The following is a 13378-nucleotide window of genomic DNA, read 5'->3' on the forward strand; positions in this document are numbered from 1 at the left end:
GCAGGAGGCAGCTGGTCGATGTTTCTCTCTCATCAATGTTTCTAACTCTATCTCTCTCCCTTCCTCTCTGTAAAAAATTTTTTTTAAAAATCAATAAAATAGATTTTTTAAAAACCAGTTGTCAGTCTTGTGAATTTGATGATATTCTGGATTTAATAAAAATGTGGGAAAGTAGCTATGTATAAAAATTAAATCTATTCCTGGGACAGAAAAAGGACTACAGAAAAACTTAGAGGCGGGGGGAAGGCCATAATTTAATTTAATAGCATTATACAAATGTTAATTTCTTTGTTGTGATAAATGTATGATATTAACAGTGGGGAAGCTGGGGAAAGAATATATGGAACTCTGTACTATCTTGTAACACCTCTATAAATCTAAAATTATTTCAAAATAAAAGGTTAATGGCTATTGGAGGGACAGCAGTGATCACATGTCCGGTGCTGGGAGGAAGTGGATTCCCATTTCAGGCCATTACCAGGAAAACTAAGTTTGCTGCATAGTAAGGATCAGAAGACTTGATCCTGATTATAGAATCTTGAGTTGTCTCTCACCTCATCCTTTCAAACAACCCTGAAGATCTGTAAGATTCTATCTGGGAAAACACTAGGAGTTCTTGGAAGAGCAAGAAGAAAGAGGATTATTGGTGGAAATAAAAACAGGGTTGAATGAGTTTCAGAAAACAGGGTTCGCAAATTCGTGGATAACAATCTGCAGAAAAAGACAACTTCAAAAAAACCAATTAGAAGCAATATGCAGAAAAGTAAGATGAGAGGGGCCTCATCAGCAAAGACAGCTGGTCCACAGCAGAATCTGGAACCAGCCCTCCCAGGCAGCTGGTAGAGGGTGGGGTGCTCTGTAGAGAATTCCTCTTCTGGATTGGTGAGGAAGACAAAGAACAAGCAGAAGGCTCTTGGAAACAGGGATGGTGGCAATACCAGTGAAGCTCCCTCAGTCGCCTCAAAAGAAAAGGGCCCGGGCTGACCCCACTGTTGAAAGCGAGGATGCATTTAAGAATAGAAAGGCCCTGGGTTCTGGAGTTGATGCGGGCCAAAGAGGGTCGGTCAGTCCAGTTTCCCAGGTTCTGCTGCGGGTTCTGTTCCCGGGATTCCGTGAGCGCCGGAGAGGATCCAAGATGGCTGCGCCCAGGTGAACACCTAGCCGCAGCCGCACACAACAATTTCAATAAGAAACAACTAAAATATAAAACGGACATTGCCCAGAACTACAGGAAGGTTGACTGACTGGAAATTCTACAGCGAGAAGCAAGGAGAAAACCAGAAGGAGGCGCGGAGGAGCTGGAAAAGCCCAAGGTACGGAGACGCGGTGTGCAGAGAGGACAGAGCCGGAGAGGAGGGAGGCCGAGTGCCTGGCGGGCGTTCCCTAGCAGAAAGGAGATAAAACTCCGACTGCTCTGAGCCCCGGTTCTGGGCCAGACCCCGGGGACTCAGGCTCAGCCATAGGGAGCCGGGCTGTAAGGCGGAACCCCCGGGGAAGCAGCAAAAGGAGGTCCCGGAGGCGCTCACACTGCGCCCAGAGAAGGGACGGTCGGCTGTGCCGCGGGATTGCCCTGACAGGAAGGAGACCTGGGCTCCAGACTGCTCTGAACGCCACCTCCAACTCCACTTCCAACTGAACTGAACCCCAATACTGAGCTCATTGGGGGAGAGCATAGACTGTTTGGCAGCAGGCGAAAATCGAGGGCACCTTTCTCTCAGAGGCGCCGGCAGCAGCGAGCACTGAAGGACCCGCATAGGGTGGGGCTGACAGAAGCCAAAGCTGCAGGCTCCACCCTGAAACCCCGTCCCATCTGCGAAATGCGACAACAAAATAGATCACAAACGAAAGAAATGGAGGACAAAAAGCGTCTGGATATAGAGTTCAAATCTACGCTTATAAGGTTTTTCAAGAATTTCCAAGAAAAGATGGATAAGGCCTATGAGGATATGAAAAGAGATCAACTAGAATTAATAAGGAGTCAACAAGAAATGATAAGGGATCAACAAGAAATAAAGAATACATTGTCTGAAATAAAAAATATTTTACAGAGTCCTAAAAACAGAAGGGAAGATCGCAAGAATCAAGTCAAAGATTTGGAACATAAAGAGCCAGAAGACACTCCTCCACAGAAGCTAGAAGGCAAGAGAATCCAGAAAATTGAAGATAATGTAAGAAACCTCTGGGACAACTTCAAGCGAACCAACATCAGAATTATGGGGGTCCCAGAAGATGAGAGAGAGCAAGATATCGAAAACATACTGAAAGAAATAGTGACAGAAAACTTCCCCCATCTGGTGAAAGAGTTAGACTTACAAGCCCAAGAAGCACACAGAACTCCAAACAAAAGGAATCCAAAGAGGACCACACCGAGACACATCATTATTAAAATTCCAAGAGCAAAAGACAAAGAGAGAATATTAAAAGAAGCAAGAGCAAAGAAGGTAGTAACCTATAAAGGAGCACCTATACGATTGTCAGCTGACTTCTCAACAGAAACCATGCAAGCCAGAAGGGAATGGCAAGAAATATTCAAGGTGATGAATAGCAAGAACCTACAGCCAAAAATAATCTACCCAGCAAAGCTATCACTCAGAATCGAAGGCCAGATAAAGAGCTTCACTAATAAAAAAAAGCTAAAGGAGTTCATCACCACTAAATCAGAATTATATGAATTGCTGAAGGGGGTTCTTTCAGAAGAGAAAGTAAACAAAGATAAAAATTATGAACAACAAATACGTAACTATCAACAAGTGAATCTAAAAACCAAGGAAATTAAAAAAATCTGATGAACAATATTAACTGTTGAACATAATAGAATCAGAGGTATGGAAGGGGAGTGAACTGACGATTCTTGGGGAAAAGGGAAGGGGGGCGTGGGAAGAGACTGAACATAAACTGTGCACCTATGGATGAGGACAATTGGGAGAGGGGAAAGGGCAGAGGGCGGGGTGGGAACCTGGGGGAGGAGAGCAATGGTGGGGGGGAACATTTGTAATAATATGAACAATAAAAACTTATTAAAAAAAAAAAAAAAAAAAAAAAAAAAAAAAAAAGAATAGAAAGGCCCTAACTGGTTTGGCGCAGTGGACAGAGCATCGGCCTGCAGACTGAAGGGTCCCAGGTTCAATTCCGGTCAAGAGCATGTACCTTGGTTGTGGGCACATCCCCGGTGGGGGGTATGCAGGAGGCAGCTGGTCGGTTTCTCTCTCATCAATGTTTCTAACTCTCTGTCCTTCTCCCTTCCTCTCTGTAAAAAAAAAAAAAAAAAAATCAATAATATATATATAAATAAAAATAAATATATAATAAATAAATATATATATTTATTTTTAATATATTTTATTGATTTTTTACAGAGAGGAAGGGAGAGGGATAGAGAGCTAGAAACATCGATGAGAAAGAGACATCGATCAGCTGCCTCTTGCATACCCCTTACTGGGGATGAGCCCGCAACCAATGTACATGCCCTTGACTGGAATCGAACCTGGGACCCTTCAGTCCGCAGACCGACGCTCTATCCATGAAGCCAAACAGGTTTCGGCAAAATATATATTTTTTAAAAAATAGAATGGACATTACAGTGAAGATTCCTGAAGAATTAAAACCACGGCTTGTTGAGGACTGGGACTTAGTTACCAGGCAGAAGCAGCTATTTCAACTCCCTGCTAAGAAACATGTAGATGCCATTCCAGAAGAGTATGCAAGCTGCAAGAAATCGCAGAGAAATGTCAACAACAAGGAATACGCAGCGAATGAAGTTGTTGCAGAAATAGAAGAATACTTCAGCGTGATGTTGGGCACTCCGCTGCGCTACAGATTTAAGAGCTGAAATCCTCTGGTTCACCCTGATGCGCCCGAGTCCCAACTTTATGGAGCACCAGACCGAGATTATTTGTAAGAATTGGAGAATTCGGGCGTACACGCCCGTTGATGAGAAGAGCCTTAGGTTATTGTTGGGCTATTGGTGTGATATCCTAAAATATCTGCCGGGACCAGTTTGGCTCAATGGATAGAGCGTCGGCTTGGGAACTGACGGGCCCTGGGTTCATTCCGGTCAAGGGCATGTGCCTTGGTTGCGGGCATATCTCCGGTGGGGGGTGTGCAGGAGGCAGCTGATCGATGACTCTCTCATTGATGTTTCTAACTCTCTATCTCTCTCCCTTCCTCTCTGAACAAAAATCAATAAAATATATTTAAAAAAAAATATCAGGCAAAGAACGCTGCATCTCTGTTTACTGCCAGTGATTACGAAGCAGTGATTACTTTGGCTGAGTACCACCGCAAAGCCCTGTGAGGGTCTTCTGAGCACTCACTATCATGTCTGGTGTCCGTAAACACTCTTTTTGTCCTTAGACTTTTTCTCATATAATTGTTGTTCTTTAAAATTGTTAATGTAGGACCTGCGCTACCACCATCTGTCCACCATCCAGAACTGAAATATCATTGCTGACATGTACACATAAGAAACTGTTTGACATTGAGACTGGGTCTCAAAAGAACTGTTGGCCCAGAAAGAAACTCACTACAGACTGATGCAATTGCCTTTCAGCATAACCATTATTGCTTGTCTCATTTTCGGTTCTTATATGTGTATTTCCAGTAGGAAATGATCTCACTCATCCAGGGGAAATGAAGAACAACATAGACTGATGAACAAGCACAGGCCCAGAGACAAGGAGCCATGGGTCAGACTGTTGGACCTCAGGGGGAGGGTGGGGATAAAGGGGAGAGATCAACCAAAGGACTTGTGTGTATACATATGAGCCTGACCAGTGGTCAAGGACAAAAAGGGGGGTGGGGAGGGGTGGGGGATGGGACTGGGGGGATGAGGACAAATATGTGATACCTTAATAAAGAAATTTAAAAAATTGTTAATGTATAACAGGACTTATATTGTATTTCAGTTTTTCTGTTCTGTTTTAAACAGAAAATAAAAGGATTACAAGCTCCTTTTCTCATTTCAACCATTGTATGCAGTAATTAGACAAAAAAGATACATTCAGTAGAACATTTTCTTGCATGCTTGACAACATTGCTTGAATGTTGGTGGTCCTATCTCTTTTACATGACACAATTTTCTAATTATGATTAATGCTATGTGATAAAAATGCCCTGATTCCTAGTGCCAAAGGTTCTACTTAATGTATATTTTGGAAAACCCATGCAATTGTGCTCTTTTTTAAATGGTGCTTGAAATAAAACAGCCCAGCCTTTGCAAGTCCATCTATGTTGTCCCTCAGGCATTCTTTCTTTGCTCTGATTGTTGAAGGATTGTGGTTTGTCTCATCATTTTTGTATTTGAGTCTAATGCACATTCTAACATGATAGAGGCAATGCTTTATTGTGTAGCCATGGTTTTCTGGAGAAGTTGATATTTTAGGAACTGTATTTCAGATCTTAAATAAATTTTTTCTAAATTTCAAAGCAAAAAAAAGTTAAAAAACTGAATCTAGCTGAAACCGTTTTGGCTCAGTGGATAGCGCATTAGTCTGTGGACTGAAAGGTCCCAGGTTCGATTCCAGTCAAGGGCATGTACATTGGTTGCAGGCACATCCCCGGTAGGGGGTGTGCAGGAGGCAGCTGGTCAATGTTTCTCTCTCATTGATGTTTCTAGCTCTCTACCCCTTTCCCTTCCTCTCTATAAAAAAAAATCAATAAAATATATTTTTAGTCGAAGCCGGTTTGGCTTAGTGGATAGGGCGTTGGCCTGTGGACTGAAAGGTCCCAGGTTTGATTCCGGTCAAGAGCACGTACCTTGGTTGTGGGCACATCCCCAGTAGGGGGTGTGTAAGAGGCAGCTGATTGATGATTTTCTCTCATCGATGTTTCTAACTCTCTATCCCTCTCTCTTCCTCTCTATAAAAAATCAATAAAATATATATAAAAAAAACAACATTGAAAAAAAATATTTAAAAAAACGAAATCTATTAAATATAATATATATATATATATATATATATATATATATATATAATTTATTTATTTCAAAGAGGAAGAAGGAAAGAGAGATAGAAACATCCATGATGAGAGAGAATCATGGATCAGCTGCCTCCTGCAAGTGCCCCACTGGGGAGTGAGCCCACAATCCGGGCATGTGACCTTGACCAGAATCGAACTTGGAACTTTCAGTTCACAGGCCGACACTCTACCCACTGAGCCAAACTGGCTAGGTCTTAAATATAAGATATTTAAGGAAACTAACACTTTATGCTTCATGAAATGGATAAGAGAAATTTGAAGGTCTTCTGAAATCTAAAATTTCTAAAACAAATTGTCCTGAAAAACTAAAAAAATTAAACATGTAGTTTATAAGAATAGAAAAATTTTGAAATACCAATTTTTATTCAATAATTAAAACTCTGAATAAAATGGCTTAGTCTTATATTAAAAATTATTTTTGAGCCCTAGCTGGTTTGCTCAATGGTTAGAGCATGGGCCCTCAGCCTGAGGGTAGTGGGTTCAATTCTGGTCAAGGGCACATACCTTGGTAGGCTCAATCCTGCCCTGATTGGAGTGCATGTAGAAGGCAACCAATCATTGTGTCTATCTCACATCAATGTTTCTGTCTCTATCCCTCCCTTCCACTCTCCCTAAAAATCAATGGAAAAAATATATCCTTGAGTTAGGATTAACAAAAAATAATAAATTATTTTTGAAAAACTGATTTTCTGAAGTCCTAAAGATATACAATTCATTTTAATGAAACACTGAATGAAGTGGTTTAAACTATATAGATTTTTGTTTTTGTTTTTTATTTTTAAAAGTGTATGTTTTTTATTTTTCAAATATATTTTATTAATTTTTTACAGAAAGGAAGGAAGAGGGATAGTTAGAAACATCAGCTGCCTCCTGCACGCCCCCTACTGGGGATGTGCCTGCAACCAAAGTACATGCCCTTGACAAGAATCGAACCTGGGACCTTTCAGTCCGCAGGCCGATGCTCTCTACCCAATGAGCCAAACCAGTCAGGGCTAAATTTTTGTTTTTAAAATAAACTTTTAAACATTTCTAGAAAAAACAAATAATTAATTATGAAATTAAAAAAAACTGGCTAATTTTTAACATAAAAAACTAATCATAAATAATCAAAAAGAAATAATAGAGAACATTAACAAAATAAATTATGTGCTATTTGGGAACACCTAATATCATATAAGGATAATAATAAGAAAAATAAAGATAATAATAACACATACCTTTTAGTTTAGCAGAAAAATTAGGGAGAAGAAATTCAAAGAAACTATTTTGTATGCACCCATGAAGATTTCATGATATAGAAATCATGACTAAGGAGCAATTGCCTTTCCTGGGCTGGATGTCTGGGAAGGCCTGACAGGCCCTCAGGACAGCCGCAGAGAATCTTCTGGACTTCCCAGAAAAAGAATCCCCAAGTTCCGGAAGTTTGCAGAGGGAGCTATGTAAATAGTATTAAAAAATACTGTTAGTGCCCTAGCCAGTTTGCTCAGTGGAGAGAGCCATAGGCTGTGGATGGAAGGGTCCTGGGTTCTGTTGTGAACACGGGCAGGTAAGTCGGTTGCAGGCTCAATCACTGGCCCTGGTTGGGGTGCATGTGAGAGACAACCAATTGATGTGTCTCTCTCACGTCGATCTTTCTCTGTCTCTCCCCTTCCCTTCCACTCTCTCTAAAAATCAATGAAAAAAATATCCTCAGGTGAAGATTAACCCAACAACAAAAACTTTTAGCTGCTTCTGAAAAGCTGTTTTTAAAAGGCCTTCAACATTCATTCTGGCGATAAAGCACCGACAAGCATAGTGGGGTGGAGCCTCTGGGTCCCATCTGGTGATAAGCCTGGAGGGAAGAGCCCCTGGCGGTCCCTCCGGTTGAAGAGACCAAACTTGGACTATGTAATGAGACCGTGTTTAATAACACCAACATACAAGTGAGGGCAGTGGGGGCTAAGAGGAAGGGGGAGGGGCGAGGGCTGCAGTGACCTGGGGTGGTGGGTAAGCAGTGACACTGCTTCCAGCACCTTTCCCCTCACAGCCTTTCAAGAGTCCTGAAGGGACACAGAGCAGGACTGATCCCATTTTACAGTTGGAGAAACTGAATTCCAAATAAGCTCACTGGCTTGTCCAAAGCCACACAGGGTTCCTGGTCCTTTCTTCAGCCCACTGTGGTCCAGCTCAGAGGAGTGTGAGGAGGTGGACACCACAAGAAGAGCAAGCACAGTATACAGATGGGCAGGGATGTGGTATGTACGAAGGCTGGGGGTGGGGGATTGGCAGGAGGGCAGTAATCCTTGGCACCTGCAGCACAGCCACTTGGGTGTCTGCTTCTCCCATCTTCCCTCCTGGGTGCCCAGGCCCTCAGAACCAGCTGAGGGAGGTCATAGGGCAAGAGGGCTGCTCCTTGCAGTGTTCATTGGTCAAGCTTTCCTTGGCACCTACTGTGCACGAGTCCAGTGCAGAACCAGGCAGGGCAACGTGGAAGAGGAAGGTGGAGCTACATCACACTATGTAGCCGGTCACAGTGCTGCGAGGGGAACACAGAGGGAACACACGTGCCATGCAGAGGGGCTTGCACTGAAGGTGCCGTGTGGGCAGGGAGCTAAGGAGGGTGCAGACCTGGTACACGGACTTGCAGGGAGGACTGGATGAGACAAGCACGACATGATGAGGAGTCTGGACGGGATCCTGGGGACCAGGTCACTGCAGCGACGTGGAGGAGAAATGGGGCCACCACAGAGACTGCAGAGAGCTTAGGAGGCTCTGATGGTGAGAACGAGAACTGGAGAAGGCTCTGTGGGTCCAGGCTTCTCCAGGCAGGTCCCTGAAACGGAGCTGGCTGGTTTGAGGTCAGAGGCCCTCCCCTAGCCATCTTGGGAGGCCTCTCAAGTGTGAGTCCACAGCGAGGCCCAGAGGAAGCTTCCGACTCTGCAGAAACATAAGAACATATGATGTCCATTCTAGTCCTTCATCCCACTGGCCCTTAGCCCTCCCGTGGGACGAGCCCAGAGCTCAGCACAGATCCTGCCTTCCCCAACCTCTTTCACTTTGTGGTTAACTGTCCAAGAGGCAGCCCCAGGAGGCCAGCATGGGAAGGAGGAAACTGGATTAGAAGCCCGAGGCAGATGCTCCTGCTAAGAAAATCCCCAGGTGCCAAAACCGGTTTGGCTCAGTGGATAGTGCCGGCCTGCAGACTGAAAGGTCCTGGATTCGATTCTGATCAGGGGCGTGTACTTTGGTTGTGGGCACATCCCCAGTAGGGAGTGTGTAAGAGGTGGCTAATCGATGATTCTCTCTCATTGATGTTTCTAACTCTCTATCCCTCTCTCTTCCTCTCTGTAAAAAATCAATAAAATATATAAAAAAAAGAAAGAAAGAAAAAAAGAAAGTCCCCAGGGCACCTGTGTCTTCTCAGGACCAACACACCTCTGGAGAACCACAGCAGCAAGGCAGGCAGGAGGCTGCAGAGCCTTGCACAGAAGCCATGCAAAGAGGCACCAGCAGGGGGTGCCACAGACCCACACTTGGCAGCAGGTTCCTTTGCCTTTCCAGTCCTGTCTCCACCGTGAAGGGATTAAGGATCAGGGGCTGCAAGTGATAGTCCCTGCTAGGCCTTAGGCACAGGATGGCCCCTCAGAGGAGAGCCAGGGCCTGAGACCAAGGTGGAGGCAGGTCCTGTCTAGCCCAGCATCAGGACCCAGCTGCACCCCAATGCTGCCTATGCATGTGGTGAGGGTATCTTCACTAACTGCCTCTTCCCTAAAGAGAGAGCCGGCCACCCACCGCCCCACCCCCATGGCGCTCAGTCACCATCAGCACAGGCCTGTCAGCAGGTGTCGGGGTCCTGGAAGCCCCAGGCTTCCACGGCAGCGATGAGGAAGTTCTCAGAGCAGAGGGGCTGGTTGTTGAAAGTGTCGCAGTGGCCCGTGCGGCCCCGATTCAGGTCCCCGTCGATGTAGAGAGCCTGGCCGCCCCCTCCACCTGCAGGATGCTCAGTCAGTGGCTGCCCCTGTCTGGGACCGCCCTGGAGGTGCTCTTCTCCTGCCCCTGAGCATCTCCACTCGTCCCTGCCCCAGGCTTCCTAGAGGCCTAAAACCACAGGGCCGACCTTCAACCCTCCAAAAGCCTGTCTGCCCTCAGCCCGGGTTCAAACTCTAGGCTAGAGCCCACTTCCCAGCTGGTTTACCCAGAATACCTGCCCCTACTCCCGCTCCTCCTGCCTGCTTTCTTACTCTGACGTCACGGGGGCTCTGCCTGACCTCCTGAGTTAGCAATGACTGACCCAGGGGCTCTGGCCACCCATGCCCCTGTCCCCTTCTCCAAGGCTAAGTGAGACCAGCCTGAGGTGAAGGAAGATACCCACCGATGATGAGGCAGTCACAGCCCCCAGCCATGAACATGGACTCAGTCTTGGAGGGCAGATTGAAGTGCCGAGTGGCCAGGAACGGTGAGAGGCGGTCAGCGGGGTCTGAGGATGAGGACAAGGACATGGCGTGGCAGTGCCGGGACGCAGTGGCAGTGCTCTCCAAGGACATTGGCTTAGTCAGCTCTGGGTGTTTGATGACCACCCACTCGTAGCGCTGGACCTCCGGCTGCAGCTGAAGAAGATGAAAGGGCAGTCTGAGGAGCTGGCACACTGCCCTGCAGGGCCCTCTGGCCACTTTCCTCCCACAGATCTTCACTGAAGAGCTCTGTGCACGAGGCCGCCTGCAGGGCTGAGGAGACAGTGCCACACGAGGCAGGAAAGGGCCTGCCTGCTCTCACGGATCTCAGGGTCTAATGATCACAAACCAGAGGAAAACGGGGAGGTTATCCTCTAGGGTAACTGCAATAACAGGATCAAGTGAGCAGGGGGGATAGGGTGCTGGGCCTGTTGATCTTAGAGCACCTGCAGGGGAACCCACTCACCCTAAACACAAAGCATTCTCCGGTCCCAAAGAAGCACAGTTTGCCTCCAAACTTATTTCTCTCGCTCCAGTCTGTTGACAGGTAAGCTCCACACACCTGGGGAGAAAGACCCACGGTGAGGCTGCATCCTGCTGGCCTGCAGGAGCATGTCTCTGCTCAAGGCCTGCTCAGGGGCCATGGCACCATCACAGCTTGTTGCCACTGAACCCTCCAATCCCACTTGAGGGCAAGAGCTGCAGAAGGTGAAGAGGTGTGGGAAGCCAGAGTTTGGAGGGCGTGGGGCTAGCAGTGACAGTGGGGGTGAGGGCGTGGCTGTCATCAGCTCGTTTGGGATATTTTCATTTTGTTTCCCTCCTTGGCCCTCAAGCATGGGAAGAGCCCCATGTCCACACTCTGATGTTGGGCATCAGCCCCAAGCAGGCCCCTCAGATGAGAGCTTCCAGGAAGTACGCCTGCTCACCAACATTCTCCAACCCCGTCAGCCAGCAAAGCGCTTCATCTCACCATTAAAGTCAAGTCTGCCGAGACCGGTTTGGCTCAATGGATAGAGAGTCGGCTTGGGGACTGAAGGGACCCGGGTTCGATTCCGGTCAAGGGCATGTACCTTGGTTGCGGGCATATCCCCAGTAGGGGGTGTGCAAGAGGCAGCTGATCGATGACTCTCTCTCATCGATGTTTCTAGCTTTCTATCTCTCTCCCTTCCTCTCTGTACAAAATCAATAAAATATATTTAAAAATAATAAAAAAAATAAAAATAAAGTCAAGTCCCCTAGTGGCTGCAGAGTCTTCCCCAAGTGTCTGACAATCAGTCACCTGCTACGATATAGATGCCCAGGTTCCTCCTGGAAACCCAGACACAAAGTCTGGAATGGGAAGAAGAACCTAAAACTCCCATGGGTGCAGGTTTGGGAGACACTTGAAAAAGAAGCTTCTACTGCCCTAGCCGGTTTGGATCAGTGGATAGAGAGTCAGCCTGCGGACCAAAGGGTCCCAGGTTCAATTCCAGTCAAGGGCACATGCTTGGATTGGGGGCTCAATCCCCTGTAGGGGGTGTGCAGGAGGCAGCCAATCAATGATTCTCTGCCATCATTAATGTTTCTCTCTCTCTCCCTCTCTTCTCTGAAATAAATAAAAGCGTTATATATATATATATATATATATATATATATATATATATGTAAATATATATAAAACAAAAACCTCAAATGAAATGTTTAAAAAAAAAAAAGCCTCTACCACTGGCAGACACCCCCAGGATGGGGGCACATGAGTGCTGACCTCCCTATCCTGGTAACTTTCCAGGGGGCAGGCACTGTAGCAGAAAGGGCCCTGTTAGGGGGTGGAGGTGCGGTGGGAGGAGCTGGGCCTCACTTACTAAGCATTGCTGCAATGGTCCTCCTAAGTAGCCAGGCTGTTTCAGCAGGGCCTGGACCCTCAGGGAAACAAGGAGGCCCTGGGAACTTGGGGTCAGATAGGGAGGCAGATTCACTTTGCTGTGGAGGGAGGCTCTGCTCTGTGCCCCTAAGTGCAGGAATGCTGGGTGGAGGCTGTAGGGGCTCAGAGCTCAGAGTCCCCAAAACTCAGAGGCCAGAACCCCAGGCTCCCTCTGGTCCCTGCTCACCTCCTTTTGTGTGGTCTTAATGAGCAGGAGGGTGGGCTCGTGTCCTTCACACTGGAAATAGAACCTGGGGGAAGAGACCACACGTGCCAGTCCCGATGGGAAGCAGTTCTCCTGAACCCCTTCCCTGTACCACCTCTAGCCAGCTTTTGCTGACCAGCACTCACAGCATCTGAGCAACCTGAACTGCTAGGGGCAGACGGGCCTAGGGACTGCATTTCCTTGTCTCCTGGGGACCAGGCACTGTGGCCAAGGCCCTAGCAACACTCTGGACTGGGCACTCTTCTAAGTCAAGATGGAGCTCCCCCTGGGTCTGGAGGACTGTCTGCCCCGGTGTGAAGCGTGGCAAATACCCCCCCAGCAGGAAGAGCTGTGTGCCAGGTGCTTCGGAGAAGCAAAAACGAGAGGAACAGGTCCCTGCTCTAAAAAAGCTCGGAGTCCAAGCATGTGGGAGCCTGCTGGCACTGGGAAGCATGTGAGGAAGTCTGAGGTTGCCACTGTGGTGGCTCCAGGCGCCCAGCGCTTGGCCGGCAGCCCTGGCAGCTCCATTTAGCCGTCCCTAAATGGAGCCCTGACTGTGCCTAAATGCTCATGGGGCTACAGACAGCCCCCGCCACGTGGGCTGGGCCAACTCTGCCTGTGCTGCGTCTGTTGGGTCACCTGTGACCCAAGCCAGAGCGTCTGAGGCTCAAGGGAGTGCTGACCCTGACAGAGCTGCCAGGGAGGCAGTGTGCCCTGGGGAGGCCAGCACAGCCCCAGCCCCACAGGGCCAACCTGTTCCTGGCTTGTGAACTGACAGGGTGGGGGTGGGGAGAACTGAACCGCACCGCCTGTTGCCTTGCGTCGTCCTCTCTTCTAGCTCTGTAAGCTCCCATGTCATCACAA

The 13378-nt window shown here is 47.3% G+C and overlaps 1 protein-coding gene and 1 pseudogene across 12 annotated transcripts in view; one reads left to right on the forward strand and one right to left on the reverse strand.

Annotated features, from left to right (window-relative positions):
• The first annotated feature begins 410 nt into the window (after positions 1-410).
• LOC118702969 lies at positions 411-4294 on the forward strand (annotated as a pseudogene).
• Positions 4295-7863: 3569 nt separating this feature from the next.
• TBC1D24 (TBC1 domain family member 24) overlaps positions 7864-13378 on the reverse strand; it is a 29767-nt gene continuing 24252 nt past the window's right edge. For 9 of the 12 annotated variants that reach the window (XM_036409542.2, XM_045571410.1, XM_045571411.1 and 6 more), the window contains 4 exons: positions 12497-12560; positions 10876-10971; positions 10331-10565; positions 7864-8895 (listed from right to left, as the gene is read on the reverse strand). In XM_036409542.2, coding sequence (XP_036265435.2) covers positions 8570-8895; positions 10331-10565; positions 10876-10971; positions 12497-12560 — 721 coding nt within the window. In that variant the 3' untranslated portion in view covers positions 7864-8569. Of the gene's footprint in view, positions 8896-9777; positions 9949-10330; positions 10566-10875; positions 10972-12496; positions 12561-13378 lie in introns of those variants that run through there. The other 3 variants (XM_036409541.2, XM_036409543.2, XM_045571416.1) reach the window with 2 other exon arrangements.

Source organism: Pipistrellus kuhlii, unplaced genomic scaffold, assembly GCF_014108245.1.
Source record: "Pipistrellus kuhlii isolate mPipKuh1 unplaced genomic scaffold, mPipKuh1.p scaffold_m20_p_4, whole genome shotgun sequence".
Lineage (NCBI taxonomy): Eukaryota > Metazoa > Chordata > Mammalia > Chiroptera > Vespertilionidae > Pipistrellus > Pipistrellus kuhlii.